This window comes from Triturus cristatus, chromosome 5_2 (assembly GCF_964204655.1).
Source record: "Triturus cristatus chromosome 5_2, aTriCri1.1, whole genome shotgun sequence".
Classification (NCBI taxonomy): Eukaryota; Metazoa; Chordata; class Amphibia; order Caudata; family Salamandridae; genus Triturus; species Triturus cristatus.
In genome coordinates this window covers 743887303-743912320 of record NC_140588.1, presented here as the reverse complement: position 1 = coordinate 743912320, position 25018 = coordinate 743887303, and the positions used below count along the sequence as shown (strand labels likewise).

Below are 25018 nucleotides of genomic sequence, written 5' to 3'. Positions count from 1 at the left end.
CCCATTCTTCCGAGGCCTATCCCCTCAGAATAGGGCTCAGGCTCAGGCGCAGACCTAGGTCACGTAGGTCATGCCGGCGCTGGAATCAGCATCAGTCAATGCCGTTCCAGCTCTGTGTCGGATTCGTGGATATAAATGGGGCTGGCTGGTGCTGTCAATTGGTGCCGAAGGAACATCGGCATTGAGAGAGGTCGCAGTGGCATGGCAACGCTAGTCCGGATCAGTGAACTGATCCAAGGGGGGGGGGCGGGGGGGGGGGGAGCATTGAAGCCACTGGTGTGGAACCAGATGGGGGCCCCCTTTGATCCTGCGAGGCCGAAGGGGTGCCGGAGGGGTTGGCCACTCAAATACATGGCACATGGCTACATAAAATTATTTTACTAGGCTTGGAGTCAGCCCTGGTAACGACTCCAAAGAACCATGTCCCGAACACCAGTGCTCCTTCGTCGCATCAGCCGACAGACTAGGAGAAGTCGAAGCAGGCTTCAACTTCTTATGCTTCGTACCAGAATGTCCCGATGACTTGGAGTCGTGCATCACCTGCAGGGCTGCTAGCAGCTTTAGGTACTGCTCCCTGATTGACTGGCAATCTGAGTAGGACTTGGATGCGTGGTTGCGCTCGAGACACCACAGGCACATGAGGTGTGGGTCTGTAATAGACTTGGGGAAAGGACAGGGACCGCATGGTTTAAACCCTGTCTTCCTCAGAGATGTCCTCGACACACCAGCAGGAAGAATTCCTCATAAAAGAACACGATAAAACATCGAAAAACTTCTGTCAAAAACTGACAGTGGGGTAGCTCTTTCTTCTGTTCAGCACTAACTGGCACAGAAAGAAAATAACTAATGTCAGCGTGCCGAGGTGACACCTCTATAGGTGACACCGATGTCACTTCTGGTGGGGACCACGCTGTGCGTAGCCGATCGACGCCACCTACAGACATGCAGGGGTACTGTCCATCTTCCGGATTCAGTCTTACGCCTGGAAAAATTCAAATGTAAGGATTTTGAGGCTAGGTGTCTATCGGATATGCAACTGTTTTAGAAGCTTGAAGCTATTTGGATGGAAAATGATTTGACCCATGTATGCCATGAGAATGATTATTCAATGATGAAGAAAATATGAAGTAAGACAATAGCCTTTCTGAATATATTTGTGTCTTTATTGGTCATATTAAATATATTATCTATCTGATAGTTACTATTTAGTAATACATTTGCATGGCAGTTTAGATTTAAGTTTGAGAAACCTCAAATTACAATACAAGAATAATAAAAAGCAACACATTTTTCGTACAATTACCACATGGGCATATTATTCTGGAATGTATAATAATCCATATAAAATCTACATAACAAAAATATGATTTCCAGTAAAAATTCCAGCAAAATGCCATTTAACATGTCTCAACTACAAAAATATATTTCCTAAAAAAAAAATCATGCTTTGTTTAGCAAGTTTTTTTAGAATGCCTACTGTAATAATAGTACTACCTGTAGAATAGGCATTGCCAAATACATTACATTTGCATTCTTAAATTTCACGAACCGTTCAGTTCTATCTAAAAATATAAAACAATGGCATTCAAGACATTTGCTAAAGGCAGTCTTGCATTGCTCTATTCAATAACAAAAAAGCAACACAATCAAACTATCTCTTTTTGCCTAGCTAGGACATTCATATTTGAAAAAAAATGCATTATAATTTTCACTACAATGATTATTTAACCTTATGCTGAAAGTAGAATACATTCTAACATACTTGTCCCAGGACATCTTAAATCCAAATAAATATAATTTAAAAAGGAGAGTATGTTTTTGAAAACGGTGAAGTGATGCAATTTCCTCAGTTCACAAAGCATTCAATATCCCTCCCCCACAGCAATGATATGAACTTAGTGCACTGACACCGGAATGTATTAAATAGCAATATAAACTGAAAATGCCGTCATGGTTACACTTGGGGCTGAACAGACACCTAGTGCCAGAATATATCTTTTATAGCTTTGATTTGATTAATTTTGTTTTAATGCCATTATAACAAACGACTATGTTTGAGAAGATTCACAGAGCACCATGTTCAACCAACTGGCATCTCAGCATTTGGCATGCACAGAGCTAAAAACATGAATCCCACTTTCATATTTGAGAGATATGCAATATTAAGAGAATTACATTGCGGAAGGACGTGCAACTTTCATAAAAGTTAATATCTAACATAAAGTGACGGAATGCAAAAAATATTTGTTGTTCTATAGACATTTGTTTAAAAATAATTCTTTCAAATGTTCCATTAAAGTGAGGGTGCTAACGTATCATAAAGGCTTTAATAAATGCATAAACCTTATTGGCCAATTGGAGAGTTTGAAGAGGGTTAATGACTATATTGTGGAAAAAACTGAAAACCAGTGAAAAAGGTTCAAGGCGCTTAATTTTGATAGACAATAAAAAGTCTTAAAAAAACATATGTATAGGGCACTTTATTCTTTACAGAATGTAAATATATATATATACTTATATATGCATTTATAAAATGATCTTCATATATTATTGCATGCTATACAGATTCATTGCCATGAAGATTTATAAGTTGCACTGTCAATGTTTTTGTTTTCTTTTTTAAGAGTTACAGGGAGCAGTGATGCATCAAAAGGCACACATTTCATTATGTTTCAAAGCCATTCCAATGGATTTGAACAGAAATTTCCAATAAAAACTTTAGAATGCAACCGTATAAAAGGATACATTTGCTCAGTTTGAGCCAGAGTAAAAAATTTATAATAAATGCACTTTTTTCTCCTCTCATTAACGATGCATGTGCTTGTTCAGAAAGGGAAGCAACATTATGTAAGATGTACAGTAAATTAATACTGTTCGCAAAGCGCAAAAACTGAAATGTAGACCAAGGAAAAATGGGTACCAACAGTAATAAAGAAAAAAAATCTTTTTCTAAACGGTACAAAAAAGGAGAGGGCAACTATTCCCTAAGAATGTAATTTTCTTTGCATACTACACTCAGTTAGTACATCCCTCAGATTTTGTCAAAAATGGTAAAAACTATGGTACTCTTTACCATAACATACAACCAGTTTTTAAATACTGAATTTAGACATTATAACTGCCTACAAATCACATTAGCTATTCTATATGATCAATTTTAACTGCTACTCATTTTGCTATACAACAAAAGTACCCTCCCTCAAAAGGAAGTGTTCTCTCTTATTATCTGCGCTAAAATAACCTTCAAACAGGTTTTCATATTTCTCTTATCATTTTTAATAAGCATTTACTATCTAATTTTTGAATCGCCTCTTTCTTGTGTTACCGTTTATTCCGAGATCTATTAAAATATCTCTTACCAGTTGGTAACCGGCCAAGCAGCTCAGGCCAAACTATGTAACATGTTTTTAAAAGAGCTCTTACACCAACGCTCAACAGTAAAGTCTAGGATTACTCTTTTCTAACATGAAAAGTAAAAATGTATCTGCTAACAGTTGGCAACTTAGATTATTTCCAGTTACCACTTTAAGAGTACTAACAAATATAACCAGAGATAGTTGGAAAGAGTTATTATTTTATAACAAAGTACTGAATAAGAAAAGCAAAGAGAACAGCCAACGTGGCAAACCCCATAAGTAGCAGAAAAGCAAACTGTTCATCGGTAAGGCATATCTTCTTGCGTTTCGCAGGTTCTGTTGTGATTTCAGCACACTCTTGCTTTTGAGATGTGAACACTGTGCTTGGACTGTAAGGGCCATACAACTCTTGCAATCCAGTAGAACCTTGATGTTGTCGACATGCACAAACTCTAAATCTATTTTCAGAATTTGCTGGAAAGTTTGTGAAACAAAATGAGTTTTCTGGTCCTTTATATACCTAAAAAAAACAAATGAAAAATATGAGTCTATTAGACACTACAAAATGAGTCACAACTCCTCTGGGCACTTCAAAAATATATACCACATAACACTTAAAAACAAGACATTTAGTGGTATTATTTGTGTATCAAGCCTTGATGATTTAAGGTACTTCAGCTGTATAGATACTAAGTTTGCCATGTATACTTGTCTACATACACACAAAACAGGGGCTGTAGATAATGTACACGAGCACAGTGTGATCCCATTCTTGTGCTCCATCAGAATTCCACAAAGAAAGAATGTACAATATTACATGACAAACTAACCCTGTGCATACCACCTGTCAATCGTGAAGATGTCATAAAAGGTTCTGTTGTGTATACTGGAAACGTATGAATGGGCTACAACCAGAAGCTTCAAGAAGCTACTGATTGGTGGCAAAACTAAACATAAGGACAGTAATACGTTGCTCAATTGGGTGAGATTAGGTGGCTTTCGCACAGCCAAAGAGTGAATTCCAAAGATGGATGGCTTGAGTGAAACAGGCTCTGCTACCAGGACACTCATTAAAAGAGGGCCCAATCAATGAAGAAGGCAGGATAATGTTAAAAAGGAACGGCTACTTATCCTAGGTCACCTTTAACGGTCCATTCCTGAAGATCATAAAACCTTGAATAGCTTTGTCTCTGGGTAGGATCATTTTATATGAAGCAAAATACATTGTTTGAAAAATATGAAATGTGCCCACTTCTAAAGCATTTTCTATTTGCAGCAAAATTTGAATAGATATTTGTACAAGTACCAAGGTTCCTTCAGCTTTTCCTGCTCTAAACTAAAGCTAAAGTTCTTAATCAGTAACACCACTTCTTACTTGCCAGTAACCTACCGTCTGCAGTTTGTTGCGATTTAGATGTTATGCACTATCCTGCCATCTGAGTAGGAATATTTCAGAATGTTTATTTGAAAAAGAAAAAGTTACTCACCTGTAGCAATCTGTCTGCAGCTTCTAGTGCTACAGAATCACATGCTTTGCACTTGCTAGTGTTGGGCTTGGAACATTACAACTCCGAAGAAGAGGTTTCAGTTTCATGGTACCATGGTAACGTTTTCCATTTGTACGAAGTGTAGCTGTAGATCACGTGCTTTATATAGACGTTATACTGACTGAAAATGTGGTGGCTTCAAAGAAAGTGTGGTAGACATTTGGAATACTGTTTTATGTACAGATTTATTATCAAATGGCACTTGCTGGGCATGTATAGCGATACTGTGGTGTTCAGTGAATGTGTTAATAGAACTCCAGGTGGTGGCCTTACTGATATTCGCTAGTGGGATACAGCCAAGGAATGCCATAGTGGCACTGTTTTTACGAATGAAATGCCTTCTTGGAATGAGATATATTATAATATTTAATGAAATATAATGTATGTTTTGTTATGGCTTGACTTAATACATCTGAAGATTTATCTCACTAGCTTGGACTCTCAGATTGCCTATGGGTAGCTCTGCAAAGGCAACAAAAGGTTGCTTTGTTCTCCTAATTGAATGAGTAAGGTCAATTTAGCAAATAATGGGCAATCTAACATTTACTGTTTGGAATGCTTTCCCCCACATGGATTGAGGCGGAGAGAGAAAAAGTTGATAATTCCATAGACAGGTTCACATGAAAAAGTGATACAACCTTTGACAAAAAATAAGGGCATTTCGGAGCACAACTGTCTTTTTGAATCTATAAAAATAGTTACTAAATGATGGAGCCTGAAGATCACGGACTCTTAAGAGAACTAATGGCCATAAGGAAAACTAGTTTCCAATGTAGGTAATGTATTGGGCACAAGTGCAATAGCACCAAGGGCGATCCCATAAGTCTAGTGAGAGTAATGCTAAGATCCCAAGCAGTAGCAGGTGGCAGTTTAGGTGGGATTTTTCTTTTATGGCCCTCCATGTATGCACGAATTTTGAAACCAACAGATGTTACCTGATTTGCAGGTCTGCAGTGTAGTAAGGTGGGATCTTTCTAGTATGCCACTTTGTGCCTGGTGTCAGTGTGTTTTTGACTAGTCTGATTAGGATCCTGCTAATCAAGACCCCAGTCACAGTGCTTCCTCTCTAAATTTGAATTGGTAAGTACTTTTTGTACCTCCACAATTGGCTACTGGTGTACCCCTATAAGTCCCTAGTGTACAAGTTACTTACCTTCGGTAACGATGTATCCGGTAGAGACGATTCTAGCCGCAGATTCCTTAACATAGAATTATCCCCAGGCATGAGACTGGACCCGGAAAACTTTCTTTGCCCCAGCATCTCTGCGCGCCGGGGGGCTGTACCACGCGACTCCGCCCTGACGTCGTCCGCGAGGCGTGACGTCAGCGGGGTCACATAAGCCCCACCTTGGCGCGCTGACAACAGTTTTCTTCGGAGAAGTTTTCCGCGCCACAACGCGGAGCCATCACAAACAAAACTGTGGAGAGTATGGGAACAGTGAACCAGAAAAGAGACAAGCATTGGCATAGCCAATAGGTCTCGCCTTTGGGACGTAATAAGTGTTTAGCCATGCAACAGTTGCATAACTAAATACTTATAAGGTCCCAAAAGCGAGACCTATTGGCTATGCAAAGCGAAAGTGAAAGTGATCGCGATCACGATCAAACATCAAAGCGGCCGTGCGGCCGCGAAAGTTAAAGTAATCGCGGTAAAACGCGGCGTGCGTGCACCCACGCACATGCACTGTAGCTCTAGGCTGGCCTGGTAGCACTTTTTGGAGCCCTCTCAATAAGTCTCGCCAGACCAGCGCATGCGCTGGGTCAGGCGAGACCTAAAAAACGCAAGGTGAGGAACAGCACCAGTTGGAAAAGCGCCAAGCACTAAGGTACAAAAAAACATAGCGGTGAAAGCCATAGCAGTGAAAGAGCAAAGCACCGCTCTGAGGAACACCCTCGCCAACTAAGGCAACATCCTCCCAGGAGGCAGAAAGCATATGAAAAACGCTATAGCAGAAGAGAGCGAAATAGAGAGAGAGACTGCAAACACAATCCACAACAGAGAAGGGCAATAAGCCCGGAACAGAGGAATAACAGCAATTCAACCCCAGACGACACTATCAAGGAGGGCCGTATCCCCTGAAAGGAGCGAAAAGGCAGAGGTACAGGCAAAAAAAAAAACAACATAGAGGACTGCAAGGGAATCAGAGACCCCAAGCAAGTAAAAGGGAGAAGAGTAATAATAGGCCCCTAGAAAAAACCAGGGTGGAGGGATGCAGAAGCACACATGACCCAACAGACCATGTATCATAAAGAAAGGGGTGGAACAATCAAGCAGAACGAAGCATCCTGTCTGGGAGGAAGCGAAGCGGACACCCACAGAAGACAAGCCACCCAGGGGGAGGCGAGTGCAGAAAACCAAACTGAAGGTCCTCGCAGAACGGGGAGGAAGGGCGGGCCGTGAAGGAATCTGCGGCTAGAATCGTCTCTACCAGATACATCGTTACCGAAGGTATGTAACTTGCACATCTGATAGAGACTACTAGCCGCAGATTCCTTAACATAGAATAGATACCCTAGCCATACCCAGAGGGGAGGATGGCCTGCGAGAGAACCTCCCCAGTAGGAAAAAACACAGGGACAAGAATGGCGGCCCAGCCCCCACCAAGCAGAAGCAAGCAAGAACAAGGTGAAGGGAAGACTAGGAGACCCCAAGCCCATTCAAGGTACAACGGCCACAAACCCTCGTAGGGACAGACAGCTGCAGAGGAGCATACAGGAGGAAAAGAACAACCCCAACTCCAGGGAGAAGAGGTAGAACCGGAGGCAGAGCCTGCCGTAGGAAAACACACAGCGACGGTGGACAGCTGAACAGGCATCAGCCGCTAGGAAGCAGGCAAGGCAGGAACAGCCCTGCAAATAGAACCACAGAAGGCTTGCCACTCAGCCAAACAAAAAACACACAGAAGGCCCAACCTGAGGACACATACTCGTGTACCAACAAAGAACCACAAAGCCAAAAGGGGCTGAACCAGCAGCCAACAGCACAAAGGGGTCAACCTATGGACCCGGAAGGCACGCCAACCCACACAAAATACAGACGGGTCCAACCTAACCACTAGACCCCCGGAAAAAAAAGGGTGGGATAAAGCCGCCCATAAAGCAGCAGAGGAACGACAAGCCAAGTTTACGGAGGGGGAGGAGGAGGACGGAGCCCCGCAAGGAGCCGCTGAATGGCAGCATCCGCATGGGTAAAAGCACCCCATCAAAGGGCAGATCAACCAGACGCTCCCTAACATTCTCAGGGAAAACGCTATCCCTCAACCAAGTAACTTAGATTACCCCGAAACTGAGCTAGCAGAAACAGTACTTTAATCAGGAGTTTAGATTTTCTCATAGGAACAACTACATCCCTTTAGAGGGAAAGTAGCTTTTAAGGGCTAGTTACAGTTTGAACATGCCGACACCAAGGCAATCTACTGTGTAGGCTACAAGGCTATTTCTTCATCATTGGTGTATTTTTCCGCACCATATAATGTGGCCTTACATAAAAGTTACATATGTTGATTGGGGATTAGTCAATTTTACCATATTTTATGGGTCAGATCAAATACACTGGGGACTGAGCAGTACTACACCAGGTGCAGTTATTAATAAAAAAAAAAAAAACCCCAGTAATACAAGCCAGTAAAAAGGGGACCTAAAACGCATAACAAACAAACTTTGATATATTTTTGTGTTACCAGCACATATATCTATATTCGAAAGACTTTGGCTGTCAAATCGAAGATTGAGTGAGTTGAGGTTGGAATGCTGCAGCCTGTCAAGATGTTGACTTAAGGTTTGGACGGAGTAGCAGTTTTTTAAGAGATGAATGGGAATTTCCAGAAGTAGGGAATAAAAGGGTGACTGTAAGGAAGGACAACACCTTACCTGGTAGAGACAAGATTAAGCCGCAGTTTCCTTACCTTTGAACATCCAAGCGTCAGGCTGGATCCAGAAGATTTTTAATAGCATTACTCCTGCGCGCCGATAGGTGGCATTGGTTGACGCCACTTAATGTAGGCATCGGGTTCGTTGTCGTCATGATGTCTGCGTAGTCAATATAGGCGCCACCCTGGCGCGCTGGCGTCAGTACTTTTCACACCAGAAGCGCAAAGCCAGGAAGCGGCTGACCATGGTGTATCAAAAAATAACTAGGGTGGGTAAGGAATCTGCGGCAAAATGATAAGGCGTTACCAAAGGTAAGTAACTTGTCCATCTGATAGAGACATCTAGCCACTGATTCCTTACCTTTTAACACATACCCAAACAATACCATTCTTGGAGGAGGGACTGCAGAATAGCTTTAAATCAGATAATCCTGCAGGACTGAACAGCCGAAAAGGCCCTCCCTGCAGGCCTGGTTGTCCAGGCAGTAATGTTTTGCGAACGTCTGCAGAGATGCCCACGTGACTGCCTAGCAGATGTCACGACGCAGGACACCATGTTGGAGAGTAGTGGTGGCCGCCTACGCCCTGGTAGATTGGGCCCAAGTTCTTGAGTAGGCTGTTTCTATGCAAAAGCTAAACATTTTTATGCAGAGGATGACCCAGCATGAAATAGCCCTCTTTTGAACTCCATGCCCCTTCTTCGCTCCAATGTACCTTATGAAGAGTTGATAGTCTACCCGAAACTCTTTAGTGCAATCAAGGTAGAACGATAACGCTCTTTTTGGGTTCAGACGTTGGAGACGTTTCTCTACCTTGCAAGAAAGCAGAGGTGCATAGAAGGTGGGAAGAGTAATAGATTGTACCAGATGGAAAGGTGTTACTACCTTAGGCAACAAAGAAGCCCTAGTGCTGAGCAATACTTTGTCCGGAAAGACGGTCGGGTAAGGAGGCTGAGATGACAGAGCCTGTAGTTCATTCACCCTCCTGGCAGGGGTCATTGCCCCTAATAAGGCGGTTTTAATAGTGAGCAGCCGGAGGGGACAATTGTGCAGTGGTTCAAATGGTGCACACATAAAGAAGGTGAGAACCTAGTTAAGGTCCCACTGGGGCATACCAAGGGGTGAAGGGGGAAACAGATGAGTAAGTTCCTTCAGAAATCTTTGTACAAGAGGTGAGTTAAAAAGAGATAGTTGATTTGGCAACCTAAACACAGCAGACAGGGCCGATAGGTCGCCCTTCAAAGTGCCCAGGACATAGATCCAGCAGGGCCAAAGAAAGAATAAAAAGAAGGTGTGAGAGGGAGGCGGACAAAGCGTCAACAGACAGTTCTGTACAATATTTACAAAATCTTTGCCATCAGCAGGCACATACCAACTTTGTGGAGGGACGCCTGGCTGCAGGAATAACTTCACAGACTTTGGCAGGAAGGTCAAAAACTGTCAACTGTCAGCGCTCAATATCCACTCAAGGAGTCGGAGAGTGGACAGGTTCGGGTGGAGGACACTCCCCTGCTGCTGCAAGAGAGAATGCGCCCGAAGGGGCAGCCTGATAGGAGGATCAATGCTCATTTGCAGAAGCTTGGGATCCCACACTCTCAGTGTCGGAGCCACAAGGAAGACTTTGGCTCGGTCGCCCCCGATGTTCTTGAACACTCTGGGCAGGGGTGGTATGGGCGGAAAGGCATACAGGCGGCCTGTGTTCCACTCACGACGAAAAGCGGTGCAGAGAGAGAGCTGGGAACAGATCTAACCAAGGCTCACTGTTAAATGAGCGTCCCACCGCCACTTGATGGAGATGCAACTTGTGATCCGCAAGGCACTGACAGCTGAGTTTGTCTGATCTGGCGTTCAGACAACCAGCCAAATGTTGAACCACCGGGGAAATGCCCTGTTGTTCCTGCCAACTTCAGACACCACCCGCCCTGTTTGCTGCAGTAATACATGGCTGTAGTCTTGTCGGTGAACACTTGAACTAGCCTTCCCTTGAGGGATGGTTAGAAGGCTTTCAGTGCCAATCGGATCGCCTGAAGCTCCAACAGGTTGATATAGAGCTTAGCTTCCAACGGAGACCAGAGTCCGCTGATCTCCACCTCTCCCAGATGGTCGACCCATCCCAGAAGTGACACATCTGTCACTACTGTGAGATCCGGGTGGGGAAAAGAGAGGGTTCTGCCTCTGATCCAATGGTGGTTCGTTAGCCACCACCGCAGGTCGTTCACGGTGCCCTCCGATATCTGAACCAGGTCGGCGAGATTTTCCCAATGCTGTGCCCATTGGAACTTCAGGTCCCACTGCAGGGCCCACATGTGACATCTGGTATGGCCCACAAGCAGGATGCCATGAGGCCCAGCAGTCTCAGAGTAATTCTCACCGAAATCCAGGATAGAGGCTGAAACATCGGTATCATAGCCTGAATATTCTGCACTCGCCGCTTGGGAGGAAAGGCCCAAAACCGCACCATGTCCAGAACTGCTCCAATTGAAGGGAGCATCCGAGAAGGAGTCAGGTGTGACTTCGGCATGTTGATAGTGAACCCCAGCGAATGAAGGAGGTTCTCCATAATCTGGAGGTTGGGCCACCGCCATCTCCTTCGTGAACACCTGGGGGGCACTGGTGAGGCCAAAGGCAAGCACTGTAAACTGAAAGCACTCACGGCCCACCGTAAACTGCAAGTAGCGTCGATGGGCAGGCAGGACGGGTATATGGAAATGGGAGTCCTGCAAGTCCAACGCTACCATCCAGTCTCCCGGTTCCAGGGCAGACAGAACCTGATCAAGGGTTAGCATCTTAAATTTTTTTTTCTGAGGAAGTAGTTGAGGACTCTGAGGTCGAGGATAGGACGAAGGGCTCTGCTCTTCTTTGGAACCAGAAAATAGCGGGAATATAAACCACAGCATATTTCTGGCCCGGGAACTACCTCTGTAGCGCCTTTGGCCAAGAGAGTTTAGAGTTTCTCGCGAAGTAAGACAAGATGATCCTCCTTCAGCCGATCGTAAGTTGGAGCCATGGAAGGAGGGGGTAGGCTCGAAGGGAAGGGGTAGCCCTTCAGAATATTTGAGGAACTCACCTATCCATGGTGCTCTCCCGCCAGTGGTGAAGGTGATGGTGTATCCTGTCACCAACTGGACGCCCATGAACTTGGAGGATCGGACTAGGAAGGTTTTGAGGCGGAGGGGGATGGGTTTGTGGCCTGACTTGACTTCTGGCCTTCCGACCCGAGGGGTGACCCACGCCCACGGCCACTCAGAGGTTGCTAAACTTACGCGGACCTATGGCTTGGCTTGGAAAGGGTTGGCGTGGTTGGAAGCCCTGTGAACCCAATACCTACGGTGTCACGTGTAGTCGACCGAGTCCACCTATCAGGGAGCAGGGGAACTGCTATAAAAAAATCACCCAGATCCAACCTGTCGCCTGGAAGTTCAGAGGTAAGGAATGTCTATCAGATATGCCTCCTTTACATAGTCACCCCAAAGTTTTTGGACTGATACTGCAGATTTTTCAATTCAGTGTGCACTGAGGACTCCTATCCAGACCTCCGTGTCAGTTCCCTGACCCCAAAACATGTATGTTGTATTGGCCATACCCAATTGGCATAGACTAACTTACCTGTAAGTCCTTTGTATATGATACCGGGAGTAAGCAACCTAGAGAGTCAAGCCAGGAATTGCAACACTGGTTGTGGCATGCTGTTTGTGTCATAGGGAAACAGAGCCTCCCAGTCCACCACTGCACACTAGAAGAGCAGTCTTAAACTGCTAGCCAAACCTCCCTCTGCAATATGAGTAAGTCAACCCTAAGACAGGCCTAGTGAGCACTAAGGAAGGGTGCAGCATATTTCATGGGCAGATCGTGTATTTTATGTGTTCCTGTAGTAAAAATGTGAATCTGTCGTTTTGGGGACCTACTGGGGAGTGCAGGGTTGCACGCTAACCTCTCAGCTGTGCTAACTCCTGAACTGTGTGACCAAGGTTGGTAGTTCAAGGTATCATTCCATTAAGACTGACTTGATTTCCCAAGTCGAAATTATTGTAACAAGTTAAAGTGTGCAACTTTTGCAAAGTTGTCACTTTGTTACCTTCAATCTCCAGTGCCCTTAACGGTTACACAAGAAGCTTGAGCCTGAGACAGCTTTCTGCCCATTAGGGAAAAGTGCTAATGAATTCCAGGAAAGGAGACAACAGGGGCCTGAACTTGAGAGAGGTGTTCCATCCCTCCTGCAGGAAGCCACACAGGTGTTGGCCCCAAAGGCAAGCTTCAAAGCTGAAGCTGCCTTTGAAGAGAAAATAGGGGGAGCACTTGGGAGAGGGCAAGCCACATTATTTAGGCAGACTAGCTGAGAAGAGGTGGAACCTGTTGTCAAACTGTTTTTTGAAGGGCGTGTAGCCCCCATGGCAGCCACACCTCTGGGTTGGGGTAAGGAGCTCTGGACACCGAGAGAGGTGTTCTGCCATGTTGGGAGCTGGCAGATTTGAGCATCTTTGGAAAGCCAGATACCACACTTCCACGAAAGTGGTGATCAAGAGAGAGGGTACCTAGTAGCCCATTGGCTACTGACCGAGTCTACCCTGAGGGCACTTTCTGAAGCTTAATACAGCACCACTGGCATCCAGAACTCAAATCTCAACTGGACTTGAAGGAGGACTGTCCTGCTGCATTGTTGAACTGGCGAAGAGATGCTGCACCGCGTGTACTGCACCTGCTGAACCTGGTGGCTAGCAAGGTAGAGGGGCTGTGCCTGCTGGCTCCTACTCAAGGAGAAGTCATCTCCAGCGCCCAACCACAGCCAAGAGACTACAAGGGTCAGTGAGCAGGCCTGTTCACAGCACAGGGACACAACAGTTGAGAAGGCTGCTGGGGCAAGTTGGTAGCCCAAAGTCTTCAACCCGCCACCGTGCAGCACCAGGGACCAGGACCCAACACAAAAAGTTGCACCCAAGTTTGCTGAGCCTGGGAGTGTCATTGGAGTGGAGCTGGACTCCCCGAGAGGATGAGTTACTGAATGAGGAAGGATTAGTCCATGATTACGATACTGGGCAGCCAGCAGTCTAGTGGTGACTGGACTTCTGCCAGCACCAAGAGGACTTTGAGGGACATTGACACTGTGACCGGAACCACCTCAACCCCAGGAGGAGTAGTCACAGAAGACCTCCGTCGACCGCATTGCATCCATAGCATTTTTTATTCCTTGCATAGGACCACTTCCATAGGGATGCCCTGCAAAGGATAACAGCACTTGGAACGGACTGAAGACTGCTTCAGCTGCTGAGGTAACGGTTTGAGGACTTTACGAGCCCACCCTGACTAGCCCTCTACTGGTGTTGGTCACCTAAACTGACAAAGTGACCGCAATCCAACTAGCCCAAACTGTTTGGTGAAAAAGATGTTAAATGTGTTGAATTTGCCACTGCTTGTTCACAGTTGAGTGAAATAACCTGATTTACACTACCTTGTAAACTCTATATCTCCGGAGCCCACGGGTGGATCTTTTTCGTTGTGGTGTTTAAAAGTTATATAAAAATACAGTCTATTTTTGTAAATTGGTGAAGGAATTCTTTGGTTTCTTTCGATTTATTGTTCAATTGTTTAGGTGCTGTTAAATACTTTACACTTGCTCCTTTATGTAACCCTAACTGCTCAGAGCCGCAGCTACTCAGGGTAGCTGAAGGTTTGACAAGCAAAACCTGCTGGTCCTAAAGAGCAAGTTACTTACCTTCGGTAACAATGTATCTGTAAGAGACATATGTAGTTATAGATTACTTACCTTAGAATTACCCCCAGGAATCAGACTGGATCCGGAGAAATGTTTTCTTAGCAGTACCCCTGCGCATCGGTAGGTGGCGTCAGTCGACTCCACGTTCGTTGTCGGCACTGTGGTCGCCGGAATAACGTCGCGGTGTGTACTTAGATGCCGCCCCTGCGCGCTGACGTCCGTTATTATACGACTTTCCACGTCAGAAGAGCAGAGCCATGCAAGACACCGACCATTGGAACACATAACTAGGGCCCTAGCAGGGAGTCCCTATCCCTAGAAGTAAGGACAATTGTGTAGTGGCTCAAAGGGAGCACACATAAGATAAGTGAGCACAAGGTTCAAGTTACAAAAGGAGAAGGAGGAAAGAGGTTAGAGTATTGCCCTTCAGAAATCTGTTAATAATCGGGGACTTGAAAAGAGAAGGCTGACCAGGAAGGCCAAAAAAGGCAGAAATGGCCGAAAGATAGCCCTCAAGAGTGCCCAGAGCCGAACCCTGCTGGGCCAAAGAAAGAATGAAGAGAAGAACCTCTGAAAGAGGAGCAGAGAAGGGATCCACAGCCTTTGCCGTGCACCATGCCACAAATTTGTTCCATCTACAGGCGTAAACCATTTTGGTGGAGGGCTGCCTGGCCGCCAAGATAATGTTACAGACTTCGGGAGGAAGGTCGAAAGCTGTCAACTGTCACCACTCAATCTCCACGCAAGGAGGTGGAAGCTGGACAGGTTCGGGTGAAGGACCGTCCCCTGCTGCTGCGACAGAAGATCCTCCCGAAGAGGCGGACTGATCAGAGGACTGATGGCCATGCTCAAAAGCTCGGGGTACCAGACTCTTCGTGTCCAGTCCGGAGCCACAAGAATGACTTGAGCCCAGTCGCGCTTGATCTTCTTCAGCACTCTCGGCAGAAGTGGTACAGGCAGAAAGGCATACAGGAGGCCGCAATTCGACTCGTGACGAAAGGCATTGCTGATGGAGTGCCGCCTTTGAAAACGACAACACGCAGAACTGCTGAAATTGCGCGTTCTCTTTGGTGGTGAATGGATCTAACCGAGGCTCTCCCCACTGCTAAAAAAGACCTTGCACCACCTAAGGGCGAAGACGCCATTTGTGATCCATCATGCACCGGTGGTTGAGTTTGTCCGCCCTGGCATTCAGGGAACCTGCCAGGTGTTGAACCCACAGGGATATACCCTGATGTTCCAGCCATGTCCAAAGGCGAAGGGCATCTTGACATAGGGTCCATGACCCCACCCAGCCCTGTTTGTTGCAGTATCACATGACGGTGGTGTTGTCCGTGAACACCTGCACTACTCTCTCTTTGACAGAAGGAAGGAATGCCTTCGGTGCCAGACAAATCGCCTGAAGCTCCAGAAGATTGATGTGGAGCCTGGACTCCGCCGGAGACCAGAGGCCTCTGATCTCCACCTCTCCCATGTGGCCGCCCCACCCCACCCCACCCCAGAAGTGATGCATCTGTCACCACTGTGAACTCTGGTTGGGGGAGGGAGAGGGATCTGCTGTTGACCAAATCCTGGTTCGTTAGCCACCACTGCATTTGGTGTGCAGTGCCCTCGGAGATTTGGACGCAATCGGAAAGATTACCCTGATGCTGTGCCCACTAGAACTTCAGGTTCCACTGCTCGCCCGTATTAGCCACCTGGCACGGTACACCAGCAGGATGCAGGAGGCCATGTAGCCTCAGGGTCATTCTGACTGAAACCCAGGATAGAGGCTAAACAAAATCGGATTCATTAGCCCAAATATTCCAGACTCGCTGCTCGGGAGGATAAGCCCGAAACTGTTCAGAACCGCTCCGATGAAAAGGAGCTTCTGAGACAGAGTCAGGTGTGACTTCGGCATGTTGATGGTGAACCCCTGCGAACGCAGGAGGTCGCCATAGTCTGGAGGCCGGCCAGTCAGTTGTCGAGCTAGGGGAAGACTGGAACCCCTGATCTGAGCAGGTAAGCTGCGACCACCGCCATCAGTTTTGTGAACACCCGAGGGACGATGGTAAGGCCAAATGGGAGCACGGTAAACTGAAAGTGCTCGTGGCCTACCGAGAACCGCAGGTAAAGCAGACGGGCCGGTAGGACGGAAATGTGAAAATAAGCGTCCTGCAAGTCCAACGCTACCATCCAGTCTCCAGGATCGAAGGCAGACAGGACCTGAGCCATTGTCAACATTTTGAACTTCTTCTTCCGGAGTAAGCAGTTAACATTCCTGAGATCCGAGATAGGATGAAGGCCCTTGTCCTTCTTGGGCACCAGAGAGTAGTGGGAATAACAACCACAACCTAGTTCTGAGGCAGGCACTCGCTCAATGGCTCCCTTGGCCAAGAGAGCCGTAACTTCCGTTGGAGAAGGGCCAAGTGATCCTCCGACATACGATGGAATTGAGGTGACATGGATGGAGGGGTAGTCTCGAAGGGGAGGGATTAGCCCCTTAGGACTATCTACAAAAATCCACCTCTCTGACGTGATGTTGAGCCAGTGGGGGAGGTAATGGCGAATCCTGCCGCCCACTGGGGAAAAGTGGCACTGAAAGGTCGGACTAGGAGCCTGCTGCAGAAGGGGCGCTGGTGGACTGGCCCGCCTGCTGGCCCCTCGACCCACGACAGTGGGGACCACTTCTCGGCCGCGCAGAGGCCGGACGCACAAGTTACTTACCTTCGGTAACATTATTTAGTTAGATCCCTTACCGTAGAATATCCCCAGGCGTCAGGATGGATCCGGAAAGATTTTTCGTCAGCAGTATCCCTGCGTGTCTGTAGGCGTAGTCTGTGGCTCTGCGTCCGTCGTCGGCGTCGTGATCACCGGGATGACGGAGTACTTAGACGCCGCCCTCGCGCGCTGACGTCAGTTCTGTACATAGCTTTCCGCGCCAGGAATGCAGAGCCAAGCAAGAAACCGACACTAGTGCCATGAAACTAGGGCCCTGAAAGGGATGACCTTAACCCTAGATATTGGTTCGCAGAACGGGGAGGATGGGTGGGGCGGTAAGGAATCTAACTAACTAATGTTTATTACAGATATATCGTTACCAAAGGTAAGTAACTTGTGCATCTGAAAGAAACACGTTAGTTAGATTCCTTACCTTAAAATAGATACCCCAGCAATACCAACCCCGGTGGTGGGTCTGCAAACCAAGATCACACCAGGAAGTCCTGGAGAACAGCACTTCCAAAGAAGCCGTCTCTCCGGACTTAACTGTCCAGGAAGTAATGCTTGGCAAACGTGTGCAGCGAGGCCCACGTAGCTGCCTGACAAATGTCCTGCAGAGGCACTCCCCGTCCCAAGGCAGTAGTAGCCGCTGTGGCCCGAGTGGAATGGGCCCTCAGCCCCACAGGAGGATCCTTCTTAGCCAAGGAATAACAGACCTGAATGCACAAAACGACCCATCGAGAGATGGTTCGCTTGTGCACTGCTCGCCCATTGTTAGCGCCCAAGTAGCCAACGAAGAGTTGGTCGTCCACCCGGAACTGTTTTGTGCGATCCAGATAAAAGGAGCGGTGGAGCCTCTCTTCCTCTTTCGAGGGATGCGGAGGCGGAAAGAAGGTGGGTAAGGTAATGGACTGCCCGATGTGAAAGGCGGTGACCACCTTAGGAAGAAAAGGGCGAGTCCTCAGAACAACCTTGTCCTGATGGACAGAGAGGAAAGGAGAATGATATCACAGACTTCAGGAGGTAAGTCAAATGGCATCAACTGCTGCCGCTCAATCACCACGCATGGAGGTGGAGGCTGGACAGTTTCGGGAGGAGGACCGCCCCCTTCTGCTGCGACAGAAGGTCCTCCTGAAGAGGCAGTCAAATCGGGGGATCGATTGACAGACTGAGTAGCTCGGGATACCAGTATCTTCGTGCCCAATCCGGAGCCACAAGGATGACTTGGGCACGGTCGCGCCTGATCTTCTTCAGCACTCTGGACAGAAGTGGTATAGGCGGAAAGGCGTATAACAGACCGCAACTCCACTTGCGACGAAAAGCGTCTCCGAGCAAGTGCCGCCTTGGAAATTCCAACACGCAGAACAGATGACATTGCGCGTTCTCTTAGGTAGTGAATAGATCTAAGCAAAGCTCTCCCCACTGCCGAAAGAGACCTTGCGCCACGTCCGAGTTCAGACACCACTCGTGATCCATCATGCACCGACGGCTGAGTTCGTCCGCCCTGGCGTTCAGAGAGCCTGCCAGGTGTTGAACCACCAGAGTGATGCCCTGATGTTACAGCCAAGTCCAGAGGCGCAGAGCCTCCTGACAAAGGGTCCACGACCCCAGCCCGCCCTGTTTGTTGCAATACCACATGGCGGTGGTGTTGTCCGTGAACACCTGCACTACACTTCCCCGGACAGAGGGAAGGAATGCCTTCAGTGCAAGCCGGATCGCCCGCAGCTCCAATAGGTTGACATGGAGCCGGGACTCCGCCCAAGACCAGAGGCCTCTGATCGCCGCCTCTCCCATGTGGTACCCCTATCCCAGGAGGGACGCATCCGTCACCACTACGTGCTCCGGTTGGGGTAGGGAGAGGGATCTGCCAGTGACCCAATCGCGGTCCGTGAGCCACCACAGCAACTGTCTTGCAGTGCCCTCCGAGATCAGGACGTGGTCAGACAGGTTGCCCTGATGTTGAGCCCACTGGAACTTCAGGTCCCACTGCAGAGCCCGCATCCGCCACCTGGCGTGATGTACCAGCAGGAGGCCATAAGACCCAGCAGCCGTAGGGCCATCCTGACCGAAACTCGGGATAAAGGCTGAAAGATCGGAATCAGAGCCTGAATATCCTGAACCCGCTGTTCGGGAGGATAGACCCGAAACTGTGCCGATGAAGAGGAGCTTCTGGGAGGGACTCAGATGTGGAGGAAGGCGTTGACACTCCTGAGGCCCAAAATAGGTCGCAGGCCCCCTTTGCCCTTCTTGGGAACCAGAAAGTAGTGGGAGTAACACCGTCCTACTTCTGGGCCAGGAACGCGCTCGATGGCCCCCTTGGCCAAGAGGGCTGTAACTTCCTCCTGCAGAAGTTGCAAGTGATCCCCCGACATGCGGTGGTACTGCAGTGGCATGGCTGGAGGGGTCGCCTCGAAGGGGAGGGAGAAGCCCCTTCGGATGATTTGCAGCACCCACCTGTCCCGAAGTGATGGTATGCCAGTGGAGCAGGTGATGGCGAACTCTGCCTCCCACTGGCGTGGAATGGGCCTGAAAGCTCGGACTAGGAAGGCTTTGAGGCAGATGCTGCGGGAGCGGATGTGGACTGACCGGCTCTCTGTCCCCCTGCTCCGCCACGGCAGAATCCACGTCTACGTTGAGGCTGGTTCTGCAGCCTGTGGCTGGACGAATGTGCGGGGGCGCCCCTTCCTCGGCCACAAAAGGGGCGAAAAGCAGAAGTTTGCTGGGCCGACAGACCCAAGGACTTGGCTGTAGCCCTGGAGTCCTTAAAGCGCTCCAGCCCGCTATCTGCTTTGTCGCCAAAAAGGTAACGGCCATCAAAGGGCATGTCCATGAGAGTGCTCTGGACATCCCCTGAAAAGTTTGTGGATCTTAGCCAGGCGTGACGACGAATCGCCACCGTCGTTGCAATCGCTCTGCCCAGCGAGTTCGTGGTGTCAAGTCCACATCTAATGGAATACCGTGCTGCATCACGCCCCTCAGCAAGAGTCTGGGCGAGCCTTGTCCTGGCCTCCTCTGGACACCGGGGCAGCATGTCCGCCACCGTATCCCATAGAGACTGGGTGTAACGGTCCAAAAGGCATGCGGTATTAATGGACCACAACCCAAGACTGAATGAGGAAAACAGTTTCTTGCCAAACTGTTCCATCTTTTTGGATTCCAGATCCGGAGGTGAGCACGGGAAGGCGGTTTGGGACGTGGGGGCCTGGATAACCAGACTCAGGGGTGGTGTGTATGGACAGAAAGCAGGGGTCGCCCGGAGCTGGCGCCGGGCCACGTTCCGATCCACAGGAGAGACTGTGGAGGGCTTGGACCAAGTGCCCATCAGAACGTCGGTGAGGGTCTCATTAAACTGCAGCAGAGGCTCCAAAGAGCTTACTGGTGGTTGAAGCACCTCAGTGAGGAGGTTAGTCCTCACGGCCGGTGCAGGGAGCTCCAGGCACAAGGCCTTGGCCGCCTTGCGCACCACCACAGCATAAGTAGCACCCTCCTCCGCAGCCACAGGAGGAGGAGAGATGAAATCAGTGTCAGGCGAAGTGTCTAGACCACTGGCCTCCCCCAGCTCATCTGCCCAGTCCTGACTTAACTGGCACTACTGTGCCAGAGGGTCCTCAGACCCCTCCCAGTCCTCCCCTTCATCTGTGTCCTGGTAATCAGGCAGAAATGACGGAGCCGGGTCATAGGCGAAAGGCTGACCAATCGACCCCGGAGACTGCGCTGAGCGACGCCGCTCCGACACTGGACCGGGGCTGAAACCAGGGTCGTCGTCGTCAGAGGACGGCGCCAGGAGCGACACCATGGGGGTCGGCGCCAGCAGAGGAGTCGTGAGGTCAACTGGCGTCGACCAAGATCCAGGCCTGGATCCCATGGGGGCCTGCGGCGTCGGGACCGAAGTAGACGACGGCGCCGGGGCTGAAGCCGCCAGCTCGCTAGGACCCCCAGTCGGACCTGCAGGGCCGGAGGCGCACTGGCAGGCCTCGACAGCGGGAAGAGAGTCCTCATGGCCACGAGGAAGTCTCGAATCTCGCCCGGAGTCGCATGAAGCCCAGGGACCGGAGGGTGTGGGGCCGGATGAGACCCCTGCGGAGCCGCGTGGGTGGTGCCACCCGAACCATCGGCCGAGTCGCACAACCGGCGAGGGGAGCCAGAACAGTGATGCTGCTTCTTTGAATTTTTTGCCATTCCTCGACTTACCTGAGTTCGAGGACTTGGATCCCGACACGCGGTGAGGACTGCGGCTCTGCGACCGGCCCCTCAACTTCCTCCTTGACCGGGACCTCGAGCGGAGAGGAGCAGACTTCCGGATCTCGAGGATCTTGCGGGACCTCTCCCGCCTAGCTTTCGACGTCAAGGCACGGCAGTCGGGGTACGACTTGTCATCGTGGTCGACCCCAAGACAGTAGAGACACCGATGGTGAGGGTCGGTAACCGGCATCCCTACCTGCACCAGGAGTCGAAGTCGACTCGAAAAAGGTAGACAAAATGTCCAAAAAGCTATTAAAAAAAATGACTAAGGGTACGCTCTTCCCGGATCAGCGCTTGCTGGCGCGGAAAAAAGAAGGACTGACGTCAGCGCGCGAGGGCGGCGTCTAAGTACTCCGACGACGTCATCCCGGCGATCACGACGCCGATGACGGACGCGGAGCCGCAGACAACGCCTACCGACGCGCGGGGTACTGCTGATGAAAAATATTTCCGGATCCAGCCTAATGTCTGGGGATATTCTAAGGTAAGGAATTTAACTAACGTGTTTCATTCAGATAGCTTGCGCAGGCCTGTGGCTCTGGATGGAGCGTGGCGGGGCACCCCTTCTGTAGCCTCGAAAGGGGCGAAAAGCAGACAAGAGGTGGAAGCAAAGCCTAAGGACCTGACCGTCGCCCTGGAGTACTTAAAGTGCGTTGTCTGCTGTGTCGCCAAACAAGCGACTGCCATCAAAGGGCATGTCCAAAAGCGTAGCTTGGACATCACCCAAAAAGCCAGTGGACCTCAGCCAGTCGTAGCGTGATAGGGCTACTGACGTTGAAATCATCCTGGATAGTGAATTGGCGGTGTCCAGCCCACATCGTATGGCAAACTTCGCTGCATCTCTCCCTTCGGCCACTGCACAGGAGAGCATGGCTCGGGCCTCCTACGGGCACTGTGGCAGCACCTGTGCGACCGTGTCCCACACAGAAAGGGAGTAATTGCACAAGAGACATGCGGGGTTTATCGACCGCAGTCCAATGCTGGAAGAAGAAAACATTTTCTTCCCAAGGTGTTCCAGCTTCTTGGATTCCCTATCAGGTGGTGTGGTAAGGAATGCGCCATTGGAAGTCGAGGCTTGGATCACCAAGCTCTCAGGGGTGGGGTGTTGGGAGAGGAAAATGGGGTCACCCCCAGGCCAGGCGGTGGCGTTGGGCAATCATCCTATCCACAGATGCCCCTGTGTTGGGCTTGGACCAAGTGCCCAGAAGGATGTCCGTGAGGGCCTCATTGAACTGCAGCAGGGGCTCCGAAGAGGCCGCTGCCGGTTTAAGCACCACAGTCAAGAGGGTAGTTCTAACCGCCATTGTAGGAAGGTTTAAGGTCTCAGCCGCCCTAAGCAACACCCCTGCTTATGATGCACCCTCCTCCGTAGCGACGGTAGGGGGAGAATGCAGGCCCAGGTCTGGAGAAGTGTCCAGACTACTAGCCTCAACCCAACTCCTCTCTCCAGTCCGGTTCTTCCAACTGGTCTGCGAGAGGGTCCACAGACCCCTGCCAGTCCTCCTCACCCTCCTCTGGTAGCCACTCAGGGTGATAGGGAAAACCAGGGGAGAACAGGGGTACAAAAGTACAGGTTGGCGCCGATCCCGACGTCGGCTGACGTCGGTCCGGCTCCGCGTCCACATTGAGGGGGAGACCGGGGTCGCGTCGGTTGGGGACACAACCAGTGTCGGAGGGGGTGGAGGTGTCGATCTGGATCCAGGCCTGGATCCCTGGGGGCCCTGGGGCGGCAGAGCCGAAGGCATCGACGGCCTAGAGCCCCGAGCCAAGTCTGCTGGGCCCAAAGGCGCGCCGGTGGACTGGGTCTGCCCAAAAATTGAATGGAGGGCTTCGTAAAAACTACAAAGTGGGGCACGGGTCGCTTCGGCTCCCGGAAAAGGAGGGAGGCTCCAAGTCGACCCCAACAGGCTCCTTGTGCGGAGCTGGAAGACAACCATCCACGTCCTGAGTCACATCGGCCGACGGACGGGAAGAACCCGAAGAGCGACGGTGCTTCTTCGCCTTCTTTTTGAGTTCGACTTACCCGAAGTAGAAGACTTTGACAAAGAATGGTGGTGATGGCTCCGTGACCGGTCCTGCAACCTCCCTCTCGACCGGGACCTCGAGTGGCACTGAGCCGACTGCCGGGCCTCCAGAAGCTTTCGGGACCGCTCCTGCAAAGACTTCGGGGCCATGGCATGGCATTCAAAGCACGACTTTGGGTCGTGGTTGCGCTCCAAGCACTAGCTGTTGTGGCTCACCGTAGAGCACTGACAGCCCGAGGAAGACATGCCCGTAGGAGACGGGCGTAAGGAACTACATATCCCAGCGCGCTTTGCGAGATGACGCTCCGACGTCATCGCGCACGGCGCGAAGACGATGAAAAGGAACTTCCGGCATCAAGCGGGTGCCGGTTATTTTGGATTTCCAGGTTCGAGTGCGGACGAGATCGAGTGCGGACGATAGTGGCGTTCTGGTAGGGGTGCTTCGCACCAGCCTTGACTTCCCGCTGCCTTTGTCGCGCACTATTGTGCGTGTGGTCCGTGATAAAAATCCGAGGGTGAAATAGAACCGCTGCGGTTCCGTTGGACGCCTTTCCAAGGCATTGCGGGATCGCCCGAGCGGTGAGACATTGCACTGTGTTTTTGGTAATTGCATCCCAGCAACTCCAAGGATTGGAGCCTTTCCTATTTTTTCCTCCTGTCAGAGGGAAACCTTCTCGGAGAACGAGAATAGGCCCACCCGCTGGGGGTTCTCTTTAGTTCACGCTATCCCAGGAGTATGGGAGTAGCGTTCTAAGTTTGTACAGAAGACGGTGAAGGAGCTGCAGGCACCGAACAGGGCTTAAGCTTCGCTGCACCTCAATTGTTTATTTGTATCCAACAGGGGCGGAGAGGACTTCTGACATACGTCCTTCCCCACCCCCTGTTATACCCGAGGTTCAGGAATTGTGGTAGGTCCGTTTGTTCTGGGGATAAAGGTGAAGGAGGGAAAAGCGAGTAGGGGTATCTTGTGGCTAAACCATGTCCTTTCTATAGGTCACGAACTGCTTTGTTCCTCGGCTCTCCAGGTCTCCCAGTCAGGAGTGCTTTCTTTCCTTTACAGGTACAGCAGGGGAAAATAGGGGAAACATTGAGTACGGGAATCTAGGGGTTGTCCTAACCATATTGCCTTGTGCTTTTTCTTTCAGATCTCCCTCCCCGCAGTCCCCTTCCTTTCCTTCCCTCGCCTGATCACCTTTTTGTGTCTGTCATATACATACCAGACCAAGGGGCTATCGGGAGGTGGACCCCTTACAGCATCGTGCGACCCTGAGGACGTTGGACTGCGACAAAATAACCGGCCCACGAATAGCAGTCCTCCCAGTCGCACGGTGGGATGGCCACCTTAGAGGACGTATTGGCTGCTTTGGCCCTGTTACAGGCCGAGGTAGTCACCTCTAGAACAGAAACTGCCACACTACAGGCGCAGGTAGACCGCTTGGAGCGTAACCCCTTTGACGCTGGCACCCCCCGCGCTATCCCAGCTGCTCCGGTGGTGGTAGAAATCCCCACGCCTGTTCCGTTAGCCACTCCTGAAAGATATAACGGGGATAGCGGGAAATTACAGGTCTTTC

The 25018-nt window shown here is 49.7% G+C and overlaps 1 protein-coding gene across 1 annotated transcript in view; it reads right to left on the bottom strand.

Moving 5' to 3' along the window:
• Positions 1-1141: 1141 nt before the first annotated feature.
• The window catches only part of LOC146829211 (fibronectin type-III domain-containing protein 3a-like), a 608949-nt gene continuing 585072 nt past the window's right edge, over positions 1142-25018 (bottom strand). The window contains exon 27 of the mRNA XM_085607850.1: positions 1142-3876. Coding sequence (XP_085463976.1) covers positions 3571-3876 — 306 coding nt within the window. The 3' untranslated portion in view covers positions 1142-3570. The remainder of the gene's footprint in view (positions 3877-25018) is intronic.